Below are 23,224 nucleotides of genomic sequence, written 5' to 3'. Positions count from 1 at the left end.
AAAACACAACAGTCCCCTTTGTTTCAGCACTGCATCAATAGAGCTGTTAACTCACAGACATAACCATTAACCAAGTCAAGGCTAGAGAGATAGTATAGTATTTGGACTACAGTTCAGGCAGCATCTCACCTTCAATAACTCACAGCAGTTTTTCAAAGTCCCTTTAGTCTCAACAAAGTCACCAGCAAGACTGCTAACTAATGGATTACATTATGTCAGCTGCTTGTGTGTGTGTGTGTGTGTGTGTGTGTGTGTGTGTGTGTGTGTGTGTGTGTGTGTGTGTGTGTGTGTGTGTGTGTGTGTGTGTGTGTGTGTGTCAGATTACTAATGTTGTTGTTGCTGACAGAAAATGTTGTTGCTGACAAAAATGTCTGGAATTCCAGATTAAAAAAAACTCCCAACCACTCTTAGTAATTCTTTGAATTCTAGTTTCCTGTCCGTTAAGCCAAGGTTAACAGACAAAGGTGTGTTGATGCTACAAGCATGACCTTTCACTCTCTTTTGATGCTTCCCTGAATCCAAATCCCCTTGACAGCAGGTCATTTTAATGAAGTGCTGGCGTATGCTAATGCAACATTGGAACCAAATAACCATGTTAAGTTAATGTAGTTGTTAATGTTAAGAAAAAGTAAAACAAAACAGCTTACCAGTCGGGGGACCTTTACTAGATGATAAAACCAGTGAGTTTGAGGGGCATGACTGATAAAGGGATGGGCGTCAGTGATATGACAGGTGATTTAGGGTGAATGAGTCTGTTTCATGGCTGAAAGCAGACAGGACATTCCCTCACCGAGGGGCTCCATGACTAATCAGTCTAGGACTAATATTTCAAAGTCTACTCTTGTTTCCATTTCGGAGCTTATCATGAAGTTAACAAAGCAGACAGTTCATAAACTTGTCCGCCTCTGACATCATGGTTGTATGAATGACATGCTGTACCTTATAAGGTCGTGCAGAAGGTGAATAGAAACATTGAAAAGAATAACCCAGCACCTGGTTTATGGCATTAACTTTTTCTAAAAGACTAGGGACACATGTACTACAGAAATGATCCGCATCTGTGTGAAGTTGTTGTCCTTTATGAAGAAAATTCTCTTGCTTTCGTAAAAACTGTCTCCGCATGCTTGAGTAATGGCAGACTAAAAAGCATAACCTCCACTGACATGAGCATATCTGAGCAACACATTTCCCAGTAATACCACCTTCTCTGAGAACATGATAACCCACAGCATACAGGTATGACATTGGCGTTCTGTTGCAAAACCCTGTGATGATGATGATGTGACTCAAATTACATCAGTTCATGCAAACCAGCCTCCATGCAAATACTTCCAGGACAAGCTATAGTTTTCATTCCTCCAACGTCTAAAACTGCCCCGTCCACGTACCTGGCTAACTTCTGTTTTGCACTCACAACAGATTGACAGTAATAACATCTTTGTGCACAGTACATTGCACAACACAATGTCTACCTGACTTATGTTATTAGGAAAAAAAACTAGAGCTAAATGAAGTTAATAAAAATGTCAGTCTAAAAATGATGGAGCACAGTTGGAAATGTTCAGCGTCAACAACAGTATAATAATAACGTCAAAGTGAACTACGTGTTTAAAATATTTCAACAGAGAAAAACTATTTATAAATGCTCAGATAATTGTAATTCCTACATGTTCAAATGTATCCCTCCTCACAAACCTTAAAGTGCTGAGATTCATCCACCAAAGCAACAATCCTGAACGGCCAAGGTGTCCTGGATGATTTCAAAGTCACCTTCTCCAATCCCTCAGCTCCTGTGACCACACTTTGAATGTGATGCATGATGAGTGTGCACTCCACAGTCAGGAAAAGGTGTCTCAGAGAAATACACACCTTTATGACTATTTCAGACTTAATAACTGGGGCCCTAAGTCAAACAAAATTTGCCTATGAAAAGAAAAAAAGGGAAAAAAACTCAGAGTTTGTGCTCAAGTTCCTCCTGTGCTATTATGTTGGCTTGTGGCCTTTTGTTTTCTAACCAAATCTTGGGCAAAGAAACAGGAACAAGACAGACTATGTCTATGTTCAGCATGCAAATGCTTATCCTAAAGCAGCAGGAACAGACTTGCGCTCACCACTGGAAAGCTTTTAACAGATAGTAGAAGCCAGTCAGAGATGCATCAGTGTTAAGCCTTTTTCTGAACATAAAAAACTGTAAGACTGCACTGTGGACAGAACATCCCACTGAAAAAAAACAAGCCCCTGCCTGTTTTGTTCATAATACGTCACACAGCCTCTCCTGCTTGATTCATAGTGACTCATGTATCAGAAGATGATGAATTTCAACCCTGTGGACAATGAGTCACATCTTGAATCCTCCTGAGAAATTTCTCAAAACCAAAGCTTGATTGTACCTGCAACTTCATGATCAATGACGTTAACACTGTTGAATATTGGGAATTCCAGGGAAGAGCATTCCCTGTTTCCTGTCTTGGCAGCTTCATACATTACTTCACTCCCCTAGGTTTACAACTGTTCTTGCAAGATACCCTTTATCTTGATTGGTGAAAAAAAACATAGTTATGTTTACTTTTCTAGCACAGTCCTAGCACAAAGTTATAACTATTTTGGGGAGAATCATACAGGCCATAAAGAAAACTTTCACTGCCAATGGAACAAGGTGGAAAATCCTTGTTGCTAATTGGCTCATTTCTATGTTCGCTGACTAGCAAAGAAAAAAACAACAACCTCAGACTGCCTCTTGAGGCGACTGCTAATCTGCTCACTCTTTCAGAGCCAAGTGCAAAGTGTGTGACCCTGTTTTCCCATCACTGGATAAAGAGGGCATCGTGTTTTGTAATACATCTATTAAGCCCTTCCGCCCCTCAAGATCCACTCTGAACTTCCATCTTCAACACCCCTCCACATTTCCTCCCCCAGTGGCTGTTGGGAGACAGGGAGGTCGCCTTACACTGATCCGCTTGGGAAAAACTCCTCCCCACCTGGCAACGGTGAATGGCTGCCCCTCGGGAGGGCAGGAGGAGCAAGGACACAGGGTGCCTCAGAGGATTAGTCCTTCGTCTTCACAGACCATTATCAAACAGCATGAGTCAGAAAACGGCCTGAGTTCATTTCTTATCACTTGGTGAAGGAAATACTTTAGGTCACTTCAAGGGTTTCCTCCTTCAAAACAGCCCTTGATATGTACAAGATGGTTTGATTTACACCTGCCTTTGGCCTCACAAGGAGCTTTTAATGCTGTGTTAATAATTAGCCTGAAGGTTGGGAAATAAACCCACGGTGGACAACTGAGGCTGAGTAAACACACAAAAACTAAACCTGCATTCCACACAGACTGTCAAGGTCATAATGTTATGCTGGGAAGTTTTAAGGGGAATTCTGGTGTTTAAAAGTGAAACTAACTGTGCTTAGTGTAGTCTAAAAAAATCTGTTATTGACTGAGCAAAGAACAACATCAAGATGCTTTTGTTAGATTTTTTAGATTAGATGTAAAAAATGTACTCTTTCATCGCACAACCAAAAGGTTACTATAGGGAAATAAAGAAACGCTAATACAAAAACATACACCAATATAAAACAGTATGGGCAAAAGGGCAAAATCACTTTACATGCATTAAAGAGTGACATGTTTCAGCGAGACAGGATTCTTCAAGTACCAAAAAGGACAAAACGCCTCAAAAAGCTCAAATTTAATCCTGTAAACCTCGCCTGCGCTGGACCCTGGATCTTAAAGGATCCTGCTGTGCCAGCTGCCCTCAGTGCATCAGCATGTGATGATCCACTTAGGAACCTCCTCCATCAACAAGCCCCCGCTTTAAGAGCCCTCCAGGCACTAGCAAACAGCCAGCTTTGGATCCATTCAAAACTTACATTTCCTGTGGACAACACACACCATCTGGGCCCTGAGGTGTGAGTCCATTGTAAACTTTACCACCAATTTGACAGCCTACAACCAAACTGCTGTCTTGTTAGCACCTTTCTGCAGAGTCCACACAGGCTGGTGGCAGGACGGCTGTGTGAAGTGTGGAGGGGAGAAGGTCCGGGGGGAACACCAGGCTGTTTATTACATGCATCATAATTAAGGGTGTGAATCTGTTTCTCCTGTGGTTAGACCCTTTAATAACTTACTGGACACAGCAGTCAAACTCAAGTTTGCTTTGGCACTTACTTCCTTGCCTGTTGTGTGTATTATTAAACAGAGTATGGTTTTGTTATGCTATAATTAATGATATTGTTATAATTTAATTAATTAACAAACTGTTATAATAACATGCAATCGACATAAAATCTCAATAAAGTGTTATGGAGAATTATTGTATTAATTCAAATGAGTTTCTAAGAGGCCATGTAACAGAAACACCCAAAGCAGAGAGCCTGTTACTAATGCGGGTAATCCACCGGAAGAACTCTATAGGAGGAATGCCATTGTAGGAGGCTGTATAACAATTTACATTGAAATACATTCTTTTGTTGGGATTACAAGGAATCTGGGCCAAACAATGAAATGAAATACATTGAATGTAGATTTGTATTACAATAGCATCTATGTTACGTAATGGTTTGCATAAAATTACATTACACCTTTAAGTTATTGAGGACATTCATGATAAAGGGCTAAGGGGAGTTTCAGTGAGTGCCAGTGCATGACTTCAAAACTTGAACAGGAGTTGCTGCTGGCTAACCTGAGGCTCTCTGTGATTAACGCTACATGCAATTAAGCAGAGAAAGAGTTCCCGTCCAGGAGCTCCACTGACCAGCCCACTCAAAGACGCAGCCATCCCTGCCATCATACATCTATATCCACAACCCTATGCCCACTGGTGTGGAAAAGCTGCAGTGAATGGAGATGATCCGTCCGTCCCCCCAGAATCCCTTTAAAGCTGTACGTTCTGCACACACAGCTACATTCCTGTCTGGGGTTAAGTAGGTCAGAGGGAACCCTTATCTTTGAAAGAGATGCTTCATGCTGCCTCAGGTCTGTTGATGCCTGGCTGCACTGTCGGGCATCAACAGAACAGGTCTCATTTAGGTTCATCCAAGAACCTAAATGAGACCCCTCAGAAGTGCAGAATAACAAAAAAAAAAAGAATGCAGAATAATGCATAGAGCCATCAGAAGGCTGCTGGTTGTGAAAACTATCAACACAGCTTCTTTTCTCTTTGAAGCTTTGTGGAATTGGAGCTTCATTGGCACCACAACCTTTTTATTGTTTACCTTGACCAGACAGGGAGGATTCCTCTCACCACGTGCATTCCTCCTGCCTGTTAACCACATCCACTCAGCACCTCACACAGATAACGCATTACCAGCAGCCCTGCCCCTTAATTACCATCCATCCATCCATCCACAGCAGGGGGGGGGGGGTTAGGTCAGTCACACTTCAACTCAAACAAAATCAGTCTGAAAATGTTTCAACTTCCAGGTCGGTGTTCTGTCATGCCATAGTGACTTCTTACAGGATATCTGAGCTGCAAAATAAGCTGTGGATTGTGCAGAGTGGCCTTTTGAGGAAATAGAGACGCACATTTTCATGAGGGCGGCACACGTCTCCACCAGCCAAAAACCTCCTCTGGCCAAAGCTCAACCAAAGGGACAGGCGCAGAGGAAAAAGGGAACCATTGACACACTTGGTATTCTTCAGCCAAAGTGGAAGCCTAGCGCAAAATGTGTTCAGTAGAGAAGAGCGAAGGCGTTGGGGGGGCGGTGGGGGCTTGCGGGAAAGAGCAGGCAACCAGACACAAAGAGAACCCTGTGTCGATGCAGTGGCTCTGTGACTGAAGATAATGAACACTAAAATAATATGTAATCTGAGTGGTCCCCAGCATACAGGGTCAGCACCGCTGGCTCAACCGACCGTCTTGGCTGTCGGGGATTCTGACACATTCTGGGTTGATGTGCGAGAGCTCGGGGGTTTCAGCTGTATGAAAGGGGTTGGCCGAGCTCCACAGACACACAAAGGGCCTCTCTGCCAGTCTGGACTGTAGGAGGGGAGTTCACTGCTCACTCAGCTCAAACCTCTACATTTCCTCTATTCCTCCATTTCCAGCATTTTTTCCATTTACCTCTGCAGTACTTCTGTGTTATGTTAGTACACTGATATACCATTAGGAATAACCAGAGTTATTAAAACTCCATGTTATGAGACTGGTCAATTCATCAGCAGCAATTACAGGAGCATTGATCATACTCAATATACTTGCATTGATCTCACCTTCCCCCATTGGGCCCTGGTGGAGAGCAGAGTGGGACCCCTCTGGCATGGCACTCAGGCCTCTGGAGCTGACAAAACAAAACATGAAGGGTCAAACAGGATTCAGGCACTTCATGTCCAGGCCTACAGAACACATCACGTGGAAATGTTTTTCATTCCTGTTGGGTTCTCATTCAAGAAAAGATTCTTTACTTTATGTTAGTCAGTTAGTGAGTTTTTTTCCTTTTGTCAAGTGAACCATGCTCTGGGTTGGGTCATGCTAGCTACATGCAAATACAGTGGAAACTTTTTATAGGGATCACGTCTTTCTGTGTCAAATTGAACACTATAAGCAGATGATTATTATAAACATTTTGTCTATTTATTTATTTCTCGTGTTCATTTTAGTCTAATTGACACACATATATCTATTAAATTCATTTAATAATTTGTATTTTATTGATTATTTCAAAATACAGTACAGCTGTTTCAAAAACTTTTGGAAATTACTGCCCACATTAACACTATAATATAATGAGAACTGTACTGTATATAAAATAAAGTTTACTGAAGTCAAATTATAATCAGGCTATAGCCTTAAACAGTATTTTGCCAATAACAAATACATTAACATCAAAAGTACAAATTGGCTACTCAGCCACAGCTTGACTTTGGTTTCAACGCATTTCTTAATATTTTACTGGCTGAAAATAAACTGTAGGCTATTAATGGCTAACTGGTAGAATCAGTATCATAATACAGTATCAGTAACAGCAAGGATTGTGTCCCAAGCTTTTTGATCCATATAAGCAGTTGATCACGAACTGTGATCGCTATAAGCGGTTTCCACAAAGCTGGGGCTGAAGTATGTATGCAGAGTGGAGGCAACAGTGACATGAGCTCATGCTAATCCATAGAGTAAGGGCTGGTAAATTAGACAACAGTCTAACTAAATTAATTTAATAATAATAATAATAATAATCATCAATCATCAATCAAAACGGTCTAACTTAACATGAATGGTCACACTCAAGAGCTTCAGCAGCAACCAAGCAATGGTATTAATTTATGTTTTTCTCAAAAACAGCATTTCAAATTGATTTACGGTAAAGTCACTACTATAAATATAAATGTCTGCTCCATAAAATTGATGAAAATGAAACAGAGGAGCCCAAAAAAAAGAAGTACATTTAAACTTGCCCAGATACATTTGTTTCATAAGTGCTACAAATAAATCCATGTCACATCAAAACAAGTCTCTTGTTATCAATGTAACTGTCCAGTGAGATTACAGGTTCACCCCTGGTGGCAAGTATTTTCTAATCCCTCATGCCAGTCTGCGGTGCTGTTAATGATGCGGCGTGTCCCCTCAGAGCCACTGTGCTGCCAGTTTCTCACATCACTGCCTCCCTGGCTCCTTACAGCAAATTAACATGAAAGACTGCGCATGAGAACTTGTCTCCCTGTGATTCCTAGTGAGCCTCCGGCCTTTTAAACATTACATTCTTCGGTCAGCCAGATCAGAGGAGCAGGAATTCTTCAGGGATTAGGATGGGCATTGTTCATAGTGCGTTTGCTGGCCACTGTGCCGAGCTGACAGCAGGGCCCAGCCGAGACCAGGCCGAGACCACTGCCAGGAGGTTCGCCAATTAAGATGTGCAGGAATGCAAGGAGGAAAGTCACATAGCTGGATCCACACATTAAGACCACTGCTTCACTGTAGGGACCCTGCAGCTTTGTAAAGCTTGTTTACTGGACAAGAAAGTCAGCAGCCATAAAACTATTATTATTATTATTTTGTTCAAACTGAAGCAAAGCACCAGTGAATAGGGGGGGGGGAAATAATCTTATCCACCTTAAGAAAACCAATGCAGGTTCTTCTTTGGACTCATAAACCATCATACATTTATATGGTTTCAGATATTTACAGTTGGTGAAAAAACTGACCAAACTACCCTACATTTTCATCTGTTTTGCCTTCAACATGGACCTGACTGAAATCAATAATCTTGTTGCATCTTTGAGAGCAAAGAGAGAGCAAGCAAATGGCGTAAAATACAGAGATTTATGCTCAGTCAATGCAGCACTGCTGCAACAACATTCTTCAAGAATGAAGTCTCCTCAAACAGCCGTTGGTCAATTGATTTTCAAGTGGTGAGCTAGTTTGTGGGGCCTGCAGGAGTAGTATTCATGTCGAGGGTCAGGCTCTGAACTTGTTTCAGGAATAAAATCCTGTTAATCCCACCAACTATGACCTTGGAGCTAACCCCGCTTTATGACAAGTCCAAAACTAAAATCGGTTTTTGGTCAATGAAAAGCAAGCCTAGGAATAATGGGCTCAAAACCTTGACATGCCGTACACGTCTAGGTCTTAATAATGTTTTTCTAAAGTCTTATCAAAGGCTGTTGGTAGGCGTAGAGAATGGTTTGGGTGGAGAGAGTGAAAATGTCTAGCAGGACATGGTTAAGCAGTGTAACCTACAATCTTAACACATCTGGACAGACTTCAACAATCGTAACTCATTAACTTTCACCCCCTGTTTGCTGACATATGGCAATTCCAAATCCTTGTTTTTCTAGGGAGGGGGTACCGCCAGATTTAAAATCCTAAAGAAAACACTACCTACAGGCTAACATTCATGCCAAGCTGGCCACCTGTCCTTTAACTAGCTGCCATTTCACACAAATGGAGAGCATTTGGTTCCCACAGCAGATGACTGCCTTACCCGCAGCATGAACTGCCTGCATGGGAATCTGCAGCTTGCCCCTTAATTGAAGACAGATGCTAAGAGCCAATCTGATGGTTATTAAAAGAAAGACCTGCAATGGATCACTTCTTCAGATGGGCCGATAAACATCCTTGTTCCTCTAATCGCCAGGCTTGACACTGATCCAGGCAGTCAAAGCCTGAATTCCTTTCTTTAAAACACAGCAAACAGATAATTAGGAGTGCAGATCCTGGCCAAGATATAGCACTCATACACAAAAAAGAGAGTCATCTCCACAAATGTGTTAAATGCCTCACGCTGTGATAATATAAACAGACAAACAAACCTTGAACCAAGACCTCAGGCCTAACATTTTAAAGGAAAAGAGTCCTTGGGGGGATGATGCTTATCTGGAGCATTTTTCACCATTGGCAGCCTGTCAAGGTTATGAAACCACTGCAAAGCAAAGAGGAAACCATACTTCTGCTCTGGGGTAGACATGCCACTTTCCCTGTCTCTTCAGGAAGGGTTATATGGGGCACAGACAAGTCAGAGAGGATGTGAAATCATATTACACCCAAAAACAACCTTTACTGGAGGCAAATATATGGACTGCGTTTACATTTAAAATTTTCAAGGAAAAACTCAGTGCCAACTGCTCACAACTGATAACATGCAGATTAATCCAGCATCTGAATCTAAAAGGGGATCTTAATCTGCCTTCTGTGCAACAATTAACAGCTCAAATTGATTTCTCCTCATGCGGAGTAAGTTGATGGGACGAGAGGCTAAAAATAGTCCAGAGAATTCCGGCTGCGCTTCGCTCTCACAGTCGGAGACCAACTGGATCACGCTGCATTCCCCGTCTGCCCCGACTAGGCCCCCGGGAATCTGGAAGTATGACATAAGCCCCCTGGGATGCCACCAGTCAGACGCGGTGGTGCGGGTTTCTTTAAGACGCCATCACTCAGGACGGATGTTTATGTTCAGAAGAAATAAAACTCAACACTGGCACGGCAGGCAGATGTTTCAGGGTCCTACAGGCTGATTGAAATAGAGAGTCTTTGTTATTGCAGCATTGGTGCTATGTTTATCTTGCAAGACCTCTCTCTCACCCTCTAACCCCGGCAGAAAATAACCCCTGACAAAACAGCCGTTCTGTTGGTGCCCTCTTTCCCACATTACTCCTGCAGTTTGTCCCCTGACACACAGGCCTTAAAAGACCGACAGCTTTTCATTCACTGGGGAAAACAAAAAACCCTTACGGTCTCTCTTCACCTCAATCAAATCCACAGCTTTCACAAAAGAGCTGCCCTAACGCGTGACTTCCCCCAGACACACAACATACGAGCCTCTTATTTTAGCGCGCTGCATTTTTCAGCATGCTGCTTAGATGTGGCGATAAGTGATCCACCCCAATGAACACCCACAGGGCACTTTTTGGGAGTTTTGCCCATATGGTGCGCGTACTTCCCCGGCCAAAATAGCCCTTAATGGGAGAATAATCATTCCCCGCTGTGCTGAAAAATGAGAAATAGCTATTTTCCCCCTGCAGTCAATGACCTATAACCACACAGAATGCATACCTGGCAAATAAAGTCGGAAAGTGCCATCGGGAGTGACATATGACAAGTGAAGACTTCCAGCTCTCTGAAATAAGAAATGGTAGACAACCAGAGGGTAAGTAATCCTCCATAATGTCCTACAGTGTTTGGAGGGGAGACTAAAGGACTGCTGGGTAAAATAAGTAGGCAAGTCTTCAAATAGAATTGGAGTGAACCCATTTAAAGGTGCATTACATCACATCTGCAGGCAAACAGCTCCCTTGTGCCGTTGTGGGGGCTTGTCAAGATCGTAATAACAAAAACATAGTGTCTGGCCTTCCTTGAGTGTCTGGAATGTTAAATCACTTATGGCACACACTCTTCACTTTCAAACAAACACAAAGATGTCAGGTCTTGTTTAACTTTCACGATGTAATCTTAGCTGTGAATTGCAAAAGCAGGAACTTTATGGTCCCGTGAGATTTAAATCTATCCTAAGCAGCATCAAAACTCTCAACCACTAAATGACAAAGAAGGTGACTTAAAAGCAGTCTTTTAAAAGTTATGCGGTCTCCATAGATGAAACCAGCCCTGAATTCTGCAGCCCTTGTAATTTAAACAGCTTCAGCATACTAAGTCTGGGGAAGAAGGAAGAAAGTGCCAACTCTGAGATCCAAGACACACTTGTGCAGTTTCCTGTCCGGACCACCTAGAAGAGAGCGCTGTTCATCGCATTAAGGCAACATTTATCTGAAATTATGCTGAGACGTTATTGTCTAAAAGGTCAAGTGAGGTCAAAGGAGTAGAAGATGGAACTTTTCACTGGTAACTGATTGATTTTGTCCCATTCTTCTTCAACAGCTGGTGGGGAAAGTCATTGACCTATGAACAGCCTGCATTTGAAACCTCACTGGGGTGCTCATTAGAAAAAAAACAATTAGGATTGCTGGGGCCAAGTATGGGCCCCATAGGAGGAGGGGGAATGGGATGCAGAGAAAGAGGAAATGACAAATGATTCAACGGCAGCATGAAGGTTATTTTGTCTCACAAGTTAAAGCTGACATCAATGCTCCACTGGAAAAATAAAAAAAAAAAAAAAAAAAAAAAAAAAAAAAAAAAATCTTGAAAAATAAGTTCAACAGCAGCTGATCAAAGTTCACTCCACTGAGAGTGTTCTGTTTCAAAGACAAACACTACTTATCTGACTGAAACTCCTGCGCACTCCAGGGCTTACAGTGTATCCTGGAGGTTGTGAAATGACATGAAGCACAGACGCACCTACAAGCTGTAGGCAATGACTCCAGGTTAATGCAACGTGAAAGAAAGAGGAGTCCATCATCAGGAATGAGTTGAATTGTTTTACTTGTGTTGAATTTCTTATTCAAACCACAGCTCGAGACGCGCCTGACAAAACTAACAAAATGTTGCATAAATGTTCTTTAACAGCCCTTAAAAACAGACTATCAACATCGGCAGAAAAACAAAAAAACAACATGAATGGTTGTCACATGTAGCTCACGTTGAGTTGATCTGGTAAAGTTGTCCAAAGTAGTTCACGTACCGAATTCTCCAACTTTTTTCCCCGACTATTGTCCTCGGTTAAAACTTTTCTCTGCACGTGCTTGATGTAGATCTTGAAGTTTCTCTAAAAGTTGTTGTCTTCTCACATGTTAAAATCCGCTCACACACACATACGCGCTCACACACACACAAACACACACACACACACACTAGTCCCAGCGCAGGCCATCAGCTTGTGAGGCGTCCAACACCCAAACACTGCTGCGTGTCTGAAGACCTGCAAAGAACTGATGCTGCGTTCAAGACTGTCGGAAATATTGCAATTGGTAGTGAACATCCAACACCGAAACCAGAATGAGAATATCCTCTGATTCTGGCTCGGTAACTAAATGTATGTTATAGCGGCTATAACATACATTACACTATAATATAGCCCCATGTGACCCTCCAAGTGAATTGAAAATGTTGGTCACAGAATAAATACTGTTGCCAACGGATGCTTTTTGTTGTTTTGTTCACAGTTTGTCACACTCCCCAACAAAATAAACAAAACTGCACAAAGTAAACACTTATAAAAGACTTAGGTCGTATATGTGTTGTAGTTTATTTTTAAAAGGCTTGTTTTAAAATGAGTAAGAAAACTATCATTGAAAGGCCACCTGTTTTAAGACTCTCTAATTTACGAGGAGTACGTGAATGTTACACGTCAGGACCGCCTGTTTTTGACAGGCCAGTGTCTGTTTGGTGAGTGTCAGAGGTATTCCCACATCTAAACATCTGGCCTGCATAGTTTTGTTATTTCGCTATGTATGAAATAGTTTTAAAATGGCTCTCAAAAACTGAATGTGTTGGGGGTTTTTTTCTTACAGGTTTCTTTACTTCCACTCGTGGAAGCATTTGTTTCCAATCCAAAGACAGGCTTGTGAAAGGACATAACAAATTGTAAGTCTGTCAATTACATTTATGACGGTCAGGTCAGTTCACCAGGCGGCTCACAAAGGATGGCTTCAGTGAATCAATTGGGTGGGTGCTAATTTATGTGCGGATGATTAAATAGAGAGGGGTGCGGATGCTTCGCACAACCCCCTCTCTGCCCCCATACAGGCTGTGGAGAAAGCAATATGCAGCACGACTTCACTGAAAGAGTCAACACAATGTGAAAATGCAGCTTTTATTGACTTTTACAGTCTTACAGAATTAACTCTCTCCAGTAGGCAAACAATGTGCAGCTTTATTTCATTAAAGCCGCACTATCCCAATGATTCCAATTAAGACAATGATTTCAAACTCAAAGGAATAGAGTTTGTGTAGCCCATATTAAACTGATTTAGTTGCACAGTGCTGCTGAGTTGAATATCGAATAAACCAAGGTCGCCACCTGCTGGTAATAAAGAGCAATGTCTCTGCCCGATGTGTAGGTAACCCTGGATTATACATCTAGAAAGGATGGCAATGTAATTCCGTTCATCTGTAACATATTTGGAAAATGTCTGTAACTGTATAATCAAATCGTTAAGGAATTTACAGTGCACGACTATTTCTTAATCAGAGATGATATAACTCTACAACATAGGCATATAGAACGTCATTATACAGGATCATAAAGAATATAGTCTGCGTTTAAAGGTTTAAGACCTGTCTTGTCCGGAATAAAGTCTTCATAGACCCCATTGTTGTGTCCTCAGAGGCTGCAGTTTAAACAGAAACTTTGGTTTTATCAAACACTCTAATGTAGAGATCACCTAACTGCAATCAGAGATCACTCTACCTGAAACATAACTAAAACGTGCTCTGGATGGTTCAGTACAAGGCAAAACTTTTGCTTTAGAAAACATTTTATTGGTGTGAAGTTATCCATGGCAACAGACTATAAATGCACAACATTATTATTGTAGGTACAAAATGTTTAGTATTATGAACTTATATAATAAAAATTCTTATAAAGCTTTACCTGAAATTCCTAACATCTAACCTGAAGTTAAAAATACAACCGTTGTATTATATGGCTTTTGAGGAGCTTGGATAGTACCTGTGTTACAGTAAAAAAAAAAAATAGGGTAGGCTTCTGATGGAGGATGCTAAAAAGACACAGAAAAAAAACACTCCTAAGTTCATTTTGATTTCATATATTTATTTAGTATAAACAATATGATGTGCTAAAGTCACAGAAACCTATAAAATGTCATATGTACAAACACACAGCGAGGAGGCTTTTTTTTTTAAAGGTATTAATAAACATTATTTAATGTAGGCATTGTGCTTGTTCTGAAAACATAAAATCATTGACAAAATAACTTTCTCACGTAAAATATTACTTTCTCAAAATACTAAGATTATGTACAACATTACGCGGGCATGTGTTATCCAATGTAACAATGGTTTATAAACAGGATAAAAATAGAGTGAAAAAGCTGGCGGGGCAGGATTTTGGGAAGCTGAAGGGATCTTCATACAATATTACATATCCACAAAAAATCCCAGTGTAACGGGACGCACAGGAATCTAGACTCTTACTTTTAAGTAACGGACCAATGTGGACTTAGTGACAATTTAGGATCTAACTTTTGAAATGATATATTTAAAAAAGAGCTGTTCACTAAGAACAATCAGATTGTTTAAAGGAAGCAAATTCAACAAAGTAGAAAATATCTGATCCAACGATATCCAGTGGCAATCTACATCCATCTAGTGACAATCCTTCACTGTTATAACCTGAGTACACACCGATATCCAACCATTCATTTTAACAGGCCACTGCATTAAAAACAAGCTAAAAATAGAAATATAACATCACATTTCATCATCACTGAAGACCTTCTGCCTTCTATGTACATCACCCTTACAGAATTCATCCATATATGGACAAAATAAAAACACACCCCCACCAGCATTCAAACTTGCTCAATGGACATGGTTTGCTCAGTGAAGGGCAACTGTGTCCAGCAACCAGTGTAATTCACAACCAAGATGGGGGTCAAAGGTGAGGACTGAAGGATCAGATGGGTTTGGTGGTGCTGTTGTAGACCAGGCGCTCTCTGTCCTCAAAGCTGACCGGGACAGTGTTGACGGGCACACGGTGGTGCTGTGCAGACGTCTTCCTTCCCTTCATGAGGCAGTACACCAGGAGGCATATCAAGACGAAGATAGCTACACCCAGGAGGGCAGCTATAGCTATAGTACCTGTTAAATTAATTAAAAAACACATTTTTAAAAAGGCATTTGAGAACACTACATGAACGGCTGTGTCACGAAATGAAATGGTGCCCTCAGTAACTCAGTGAATTGGAAAAGTCCACTGGAGGAGACTGAAGTTTTGGCAATGTTACTGAATAGCAAGGAAGTCAAAGCTGACGGACCGGCATAGTTTTTAATAGATTGGTATTATTTCAGCTTTTTTAGTCTTGAATGAAACAATAAAGGGGAACATACCAATGTGGGCTTCACCCACTATTCCTTCGTGTCCCCTCTCTCTTGCAAACACATCCTTTTCTGAAATAAAGAAAGAGACAGAATATGGTTTTAGACTTCTTATGTTGTATGTGACAAAAACAAAACCTGAAAAAAGTTTATTAAACAGAAATCTGGACTCTGCTATGAGGGGAATTAATACAGGCAGTAACATTTTTGGAAAGTTGAAGGGCAGCAGAAACAAGCCATGAACACAACACTGCCTCACTCAAAAAGTGCTCCAGCTATTTCGCGTTATACTACAAAACTTTTTCAAACTTACAGTGGATCGTAAAAATAACATCGTCTTTTTTTAAAGTATATTATTCTTCCTACTTGGCAAAACCCAGCACCTACTTAGTGCTCACTTTGCATTGTGGGTTAACAGTTTGTTGAGAGATTCAGGTGTGTTTTCTGGCTCTTCAGCAGCTAAACGCTACAATGTTTTCAACAGTCAGTCTCAAAAATGGCTTTCTTCCATTGGCACATGCTGAACAAGGAGTGTACAGTTGGTTTATTTGAGCTTTTTGCTAAAGACAGCAGCCTGCTTTGACTGAACATGATGCCAATGAGAGCGGGAATGAAACAATACAATCTGGTTTTCTATAATATGAAGTCATTTTTTTGCATTATTTAAAGAAGTTTAAGCAGTGCGCAAAATTCAAGGGGGGTTGAATTTCCCGCTTGGAATTAAAGAGATGTTTAAGATGTTTTTAAATCTTAAAAAAAAAAAAATGTATTTGTCAGGAGCATCCGTCACTTAAATTTATTTAAACGCTTAGTCTACTATGTCTAGTTAGTATTCATTATTTAAATTGAAACATTTATTCGCAAATATTAATAGAAAGTGCGAGAAAAGGTTTATTGCCGTAAATTACACAGCCAGTCAGAGCTGCAAACTGGTGCTTTAAGAGAGTCTGTTCTCACTTATGTTTGTAGACCTTAAAGCACCCCAATAGACTAATTTGATCAGTCGTCATTTGTGATAACCTGGACTAAAAGAGGTCATCATATCTCCTTGTTTTGGATAACAGGACAGCAACAAGAAAACGCATTGTTCATTAGCTTTGTCATATCATCTCCTTGGAGCAAACATCACTTAAAAAACAAGTAACTAACACATGTTCAATGTTGTAATAGTTTCATTTAAGCTTTGGGCATTAACAAAAGTAGCAGAACTTTCTGATAAAAGAAAAATTCTGAGTTCTCATTTATATTTGTTACCAACAATCTGAGGCTGATGCAGTGGAAAGTGCTGGAAACCAAATAAAAGCAGTAAAAGAGATTAGCAACCCTAAACAAAACCACTGCATCAACAAAATGTAAAATACAATAAAAGAATCATGTGTGGAAAGTGTACTGGTATCTTCATGTGCCTGATGTGGGGCTTTTCACCAGTGTCTGTGTGAAAGATATCAGGGATGTGAAGTATTCTTTGATTTTGTACAATGTATATCTTAGTTGTAAAAAAAAAAGGAACCAGGAATCAAATATCTGTAAAATCTTAATGTTAGTAACAACCCACCTCCTACCCCACGGCAAAAGGTAGTACAGGAATCCCTAGAGTCAAATCTGTTCTCATTTCCCTTGCAGCCACCATAGTTGAAGAGGAAGCAGTCTTGTTGCAGGGGGTCGTAGTACCACTTGCTGAAACTGTCCCTGCAGTTTCCTGTGTCGGGAAACTCTGTGCAGCGCACTGTGAATGACAATAAAAGGGCAGGTGTGGTGAGACCGTAGGTAGTAGAGTATTAACTGATGGAAAGAGCAACAATAAGAACAAATTAATGCCCAAAGGTTTGGAAAGCATTAAAAAACAAAAAAAGAATAACCTTTCTGTTCATTCACTGGAATCTGCACTAGAATCTGAAAGTTGTTGCCAACTGAAAGCACACAGGACATAAATTAAGTTAACATCAATTTCATGGAAACATTTTGTAATCATTGCTGCACTTTTATTTCCATGAGCCTGTATGAAAATGAAGCCTAGTTTGCATAGTCACTGCTTACATTCTGTGCATTTCTCCTCATCTGAGCCGTCGCTACACTGTGGAGAAGAGTCACACTCCAGACCCGGATCCAAACAGCAGCCGTTTGTACAGGTGAATTCCCCCTCTTTACACGGAGCACCGCATTTTTCTCCTGAGGCACAAAAACACAGAGGAAATTGTCACCTTTGTAATATCAACTGTTTAATGGAGTAGAAGAAAATTGTGTCAGAAGGTAAAAAAAACAGAGTTCACCTACCTACAGGCCCAGGAATTGGCAAACCTCTGCCAGATTTACCGCTATTTTCTGAAAGTAAAACCAAACAATTATTTTAAAAATCAATCGCTTGTTGAAAATGTAATGAAGACTGAAGGAGGTAACTGGCCTAGCGAAGAGGTGGTCCGTACATGACCTCCCAAAATACTAAAATGTGTTTTGTTCAGATTGAACTAGTGAACGAGTTTTAGAGGGCAGATTGTGTAACCCTCGGACAGAGCCAGGTCATTGCAAAATGGCAAACTTTTCCTTTAACTGCTCGTCATTTATTGATGCCATTCCAGTTTATGTTTCACTGGCCACTCTTTTTTTCCAAATAAAAGTGTTAGACAAAGTCTCTGACTTCATGAGACCCATAACAATGACATTTCTGTCATTAGTGGTATCGAAAAGACCCTGTGGAAGACGGGAATGCATGCTGCTGCTACGCCACTGAGCTCATTCTGAAAGCAACACACAAATCCACGCCAATATTCCCAAAGATTGTATCATTAAAAACCAGAAAAGGGTGCAGTCAGTTACCTTCATATCTAATGTCACTGGGGTGAGAACAAAAATATGCCACCAGAGATAATTCAAGTGTAAAAGCTCCTAGCACAGATACCTGAGCCGTAGCAGGCGATGACGCACTCGTCCATGGTGAGATAGTTGTTGAAATTCTCCTTGCAGCCCCCAAAAGTGAACTTCTCACACTTCTCTGAGGCAGCATTGTAATGCCAGCGAGGGAAAGCACTACGACACGGCCCAACCTTCTTCGGAGCCATACAGTGGTCTGGTGGAACACAAAATAAAGGATTAGGTTTGATTCACGGTTAATAAGAGTCACTTTAATAGGCAAAAAGTTCCTCCACCCCTATGAGAAATGTAAGTTTGAGAGTCACACAGTGATGTCACGTACATGGTTTAGTTAGATTAGAACAACTACGCCTCAGTGAAGTGAGCTCTCTCACCAAGGCTAACTCGTGGCAAAACATAAGTTTAAACTATCAAAGTTGTCTTATGTACTTCAGCTCAGTATTTACCCCAAAGGCTGGACAATACTGACTTAATGTATAAGATGACTTCATGAGACCCATAACAATGTATCTCTTGTAATTGTCTCATAGCCGACAACACTTCCTACTTTCGGTGTCTGTCCAAAGAGCAAACAGACACATAATTACAAATGTAGCTGTCTTTGATGGAGAAGTGCAACTCAGAAAAATAGATTGCGTGTTTCCATTGAGGTAAGAGAAGGCCATGCAAGTTGTCTGCATGTGGTTTATGATACAAGTTTAACCAGAATGATCATGTGCACAACAGTCATTTCAAGACATTACATGCTGACCGCTGAATTAAGCCAGGAACTGTAAGTTACACTTGCATTACCAAGTACTCATGTCAGCATGTGTGATAGACATTCATGAATGGGTTTAGTTGCTATTCAAACCATACATTCATTATTGTGGCATAAATGTAGTCACTGCCATGTCTATGCATATCCCACTGAAGCACATTCCTCACGCTACTCAGGACACAAGCTGTTAATCAGTTACTGAGCCACTGAATGGTTAAAAGTGTTTTCTTGTCCTTAAGTCAATCAACAAACAAGCTGCAGATATACAGTTTAAAGAACTTTTGAATGCAAAATCTTGTTATCAATACAGAGAAGGATTACAGTGGTGGTTGAAAAGGTGTTTGTGTAAACCAAACTGAAACCAGACAGACAGGTATCTTGAGTCGGGGGTGGAGAGAGTGGGAGGGCACCAGGGGAGCAGTAAAAGCTACTCACTTCCGTTTGTGGGAGAGAAAAAAGAATGTGCCAAGAAAGCTTCACTGCAGCTTTCTCTGTGGTGTTTAAAGGGAAGTGACACCGATACTCCATGTGACAAAAAGAGATTACATAAATATAAATGCTTTGGCACACCATGGAGGACTGTATTCCATATTTCTGTGGTTTTCTACAAACAGTTTCACCCTTAAATAAGTCAAAACTGGTCTAATCTTCTTATAACGAGCTTTTATCTCTATCTACACGCTGTGTCGTCACCCGGTTTCACAGGAATTAGGTGAGCGTGCCACGACAGGTTTGATCATCGACTACTAAGGAACAAAAGCAAACCACTGATGGAGTTCCAAATGTCCAACTTGAGTCTATACACAGAGGAACTAACAAAACTATGGCAGGCATGTGTGATATTAGATTTAATTTATAAACTAGGACTCGCAGTCAGATACTACTGTTATGCAAGTTTTGGCAGACAAAACAAAAATGTTTTCCATTCACTCCAAGAAAACGTGACTATAACAGATGCCCCGAATAAATGAATACGTTCAGATGGTGCTGAGGCTCAGCCTAGATACTCACGCTCAGACTGCTCCGGAGTCAGGACCAGCACGGTGACCTTGGTGGAGTCTGACTGGCCGATGGAGTCTGTGACTGTTAGCTGGAACTTGTACACCCCAGATGTCAGATTGGACACTATAATCTGGTCATCATAGATGGTTTTCTAGACACCAGGAAAGAAAGGGTTTTCTTATTATCCACAAATGTGATCAGTTGATGTTCAATTTAGTGACGGGCACAAATAAATAGCATTACAGTGGACCTTTAAAAGGAATATCAGACACACAGAAGCAGGACTACCAACAGTTCAAAAGTATGTCGAACTCTTACAAGGAATTTAGGTGAGATCAGGTTTGCATTACAGTGTGTTTACTCACCTCAAAGACAGCATAAGGATATTTGGTGAGCATTTGCCACTGGTAAGATGCAATCGATTTGTCATCTTTGCTCTCTACGCCGTTCAGTGTCACGGTGTCCTGAGGATGGACCACAAGATCCAGGCCTCCATTGGCCACCGGTGGACTGTCGGCGTTATCTGGAGAGACAGTTGGATAGGTGAGAAAAAAATAAGACGGATCCAAATACAGTTTGAGTCACACCTACACTGACAGAGGACACCTGAATCTGCACTGGGGGCCATAATGACTCGACGTGTGTGAACATGCATATTGAGGATTTCTGCCATGAACCTGTGGCCTCACATATCCAGATTACAAACAAAAAGAAAAAAAAATACAAATAAAAAGTTTTAAAGAATGATGATGTGATCCCGTGATTTAATCATCCTAATAAAATGAGCCCTATAGACCCTGTATAGGTCAACTTACACCATATAGTTATTTATCTTTTTGGATGTAAGCCCAAATGAGGAATGTAGGACATAATCATTTCATCACACTGTATGATCCCTCTCATGATGCAAGGGGCCCAAACTGCTAAATGCATCTCTACACAGATATTGTTGATTTAAAAACAAAACACAGCCGTGCATATTATAAAGTTGTTGTTTTTTTTTAAAACAGTTTTCCACTTACTTCGGGGAACATCCCGTTCAAAATAGCTCTCATACATGGAGTCCAGGATGTAGTTGATGTATCCCTTCTTCCTGACAAAGCGACAGGCGTATTTCTTCTTGTACAGACAGTCAAAGAGAAAGCAGGACTTGACCTTGCCTTCCTCGTCTCCTCTCTCCATGAAGGCGACATTGCACTTCGGCTCTCTGCAGCAGGCGCTCACGCAGTCCCTGTATCGATCCAATTTCGGCGACGAAATGAACGACGCTCCGTCTTTCACCGACTCGTCTGCATCGAGGACAAAGTCCTCCTGACCTTTCTTGAATTTGGCGAAGCATGTCTCCCCGTAGTCCTGGCCACAAGTGGACTCTAGTAACACTATAAGCAGGAACGCTCCCCATTGTCCATTAAGGAGGAAATTCATTTTATGCGTATAAAAAAACACCACTTATTGTTTAACAGAGGCAGTTTTTTTTTCCAATGAGTGCTTAGGCCGCAAAGTGGCAAAACACGCTTCTTCTTCTTCTTCTTCTTCTTCTCTCAGGTAAACCTTCAGCTCCTGTTACGCATCCAGAAAATGGCTCAAAACTTCAATACACGCACTTCGGGCATATCTGATCCTTTCCGACTCTGAAACTCACGCTTCGAAACACGTTTGATGTCGACAGAAACCCCCGAGTGATCGACGACGATGCCCAGGTGACTCACCTGAGAGGGACAGGAAGTGAAATTCCGCTCCTGAGTTGCCACTCCCTTCTGGCTGTTCAATGGCTCCAGAGAAAACAAAACAAGGACAGCGCTTTGTGAGTGTGAATGTAAAGCACCTTTGTCAACAGTAATGTACAACATTAGACCCGTTTCATATTGTGACCGGGGGGTATGGCCTTATATAGAGAGCGAGCGCTAACTTCCTTCTTCCTTGTCTTTTCACTGAAATGATTTTAGAATATGAAGGCCGTAGTTTACTTTTTGTTGACGTCTTTCTCTGGGTCGAAGTTATATTTCTTTAACTTGTAACTGTGAGTCACTTGAGAACCCTGTTTTTTTGTGTTATTTTAAATAGTTGATCATCTTTTTATGTTATTTGTTTACCTTGTACAAACTTTTTATTTGTGTACCCCATGAATTGGAACTTTCATCTTTTTAGGAGTGGATTGAAGGTAATTTACAGATTTCACAATAAGCGATGAACTTGGCAAATTTTTCTTTTGTCATAATGGTTTACCCCTTGAAAAAGTATGCTTCAAAGTTCTAAGGAAATAGTACAAATTAAACTACCAGCAGTCATACAGCTACCAGAGGACAATGGGAATATTTTACCCACTTTAGGGGATTGAAACATAATGTACAATAAACTTATTAAATACAAGGTGATAATGTTTAATTAAAAAGGCAAGATGAAGTGTAAATTGATTATTTACATTGGTATTAGAAGAAATTCTCTTTATATCAAACCCTTTTTAATGTTTAAAAATAATATAAATTATTCTATTTGTGACATAAATGAAATACAATCACATATCAAAGCATAAAAAACATAAAACCATCAATAAGGTAAAAAACAACAACAATCAAATGCACTTGAAACAAAAGAATAGCTACAAGAGAAAAAAAAAGAAGCACAGGTGGTAAGAGGAGCTGCGTCATACAAACAAATATGTCTGGTGTTCAGACAAGAAAGGCAGTCTTGTTAAAATTCAAAGCGTTCTGTGTCCTTGACTTCATCTGTCAAATTCTCAAGCTTTAGTCCAGAAGGTGGCAGTATGATTCCATCTACAGCTGAAGAAGCATTTGAGGGCGAACACTTGAAAGGTTTTTCGTAAAAACATGCTTTTTGGCATATTTTATTTTTTTCACATACAGTATAATCATAAACGCGGCTTATGATTTAAACTAACAATGAGCACTCGTAGTGGTACTGATGATTCATGCAGTGAGTCATCCAATTACAGTATTTGATGAGTCATGAAGTCAACTACTTAGACAACAGGAAGCAGGAAATGATGAATAAAATGATACAATGCAGCTCAATTGGTTTTCGTAATTTGGACCAAACCATAATTTCAGGCAAATTAAGCAGCAGGATAATAGATTTTTTTTTAAAGATTTTTGTGGTATCCATAAAGTCTACAGCTTCCTGCAAATGATATCTTACATCTTTTTCGGACAGTGAAGATGAAACAGAAAAGGTCAAACTCATTTACTGCCCCTGCTTT

General features: G+C 40.6%; 2 protein-coding genes across 2 annotated transcripts in view; both read right to left on the bottom strand.

The window, feature by feature from the left end:
* LOC129103627 (pleckstrin homology domain-containing family G member 3) overlaps positions 1 to 12,013 on the bottom strand; it is a 31,389-nt gene extending 19,376 nt beyond the window's left edge. The window contains exons 1-2 of the mRNA XM_054614186.1: positions 12,001 to 12,013; positions 6,209 to 6,276 (exon numbers count right to left, since the gene is read on the bottom strand). Of these exons, the coding sequence (XP_054470161.1) occupies positions 6,209 to 6,257 (49 nt within the window). The 5' untranslated portion in view covers positions 6,258 to 6,276; positions 12,001 to 12,013. The remainder of the gene's footprint in view (positions 1 to 6,208; positions 6,277 to 12,000) is intronic.
* A 2,081-nt stretch (positions 12,014 to 14,094) lies between these two features.
* On the bottom strand, positions 14,095 to 21,938 carry spint1a (serine peptidase inhibitor, Kunitz type 1 a). Its single transcript, XM_054613973.1, has 10 exons — positions 21,030 to 21,938; positions 20,373 to 20,530; positions 20,017 to 20,158; positions 18,274 to 18,441; positions 17,652 to 17,699; positions 17,415 to 17,546; positions 17,237 to 17,287; positions 16,933 to 17,103; positions 15,390 to 15,449; positions 14,095 to 15,140 (listed from the first exon to the last, which is right to left on the bottom strand). Exons 1-10 carry the CDS (start codon positions 21,430 to 21,432, stop codon positions 14,956 to 14,958), a joined length of 1,518 nt encoding a protein of 505 aa, XP_054469948.1. The 5' UTR covers positions 21,433 to 21,938; the 3' UTR covers positions 14,095 to 14,955.
* Positions 21,939 to 23,224: the final 1,286 nt, after the last annotated feature.

This window comes from Anoplopoma fimbria, chromosome 15 (assembly GCF_027596085.1).
Source record: "Anoplopoma fimbria isolate UVic2021 breed Golden Eagle Sablefish chromosome 15, Afim_UVic_2022, whole genome shotgun sequence".
NCBI lineage: Eukaryota > Metazoa > Chordata > Actinopteri > Perciformes > Anoplopomatidae > Anoplopoma > Anoplopoma fimbria.
This window is presented reverse-complemented; position numbering and strand designations above follow the sequence as displayed.

What these genes read in the sequence shown, in the direction of transcription:
- spint1a (XM_054613973.1), bottom strand. Translation starts at nt 21,432, where the DNA reads ATGAATTTCCTCCTTAATGGACAATGGGGAGCGTTCCTGCTTATAGTG. An exon ending in TGAACGGGATGTTCCCCGAA is followed by an intron (nt 20,531 to 21,029) that starts GTAAGTGGAAAA and finishes CTGTCTCTCCAG; the next exon opens with ATAACGCCGACAGTCCACCG. An exon ending in CATCGCCTGCTACGGCTCAG is followed by an intron (nt 17,700 to 18,273) that starts GTATCTGTGCTA and finishes TTTTACTTTCAG; the next exon opens with AAAATAGCGGTAAATCTGGC.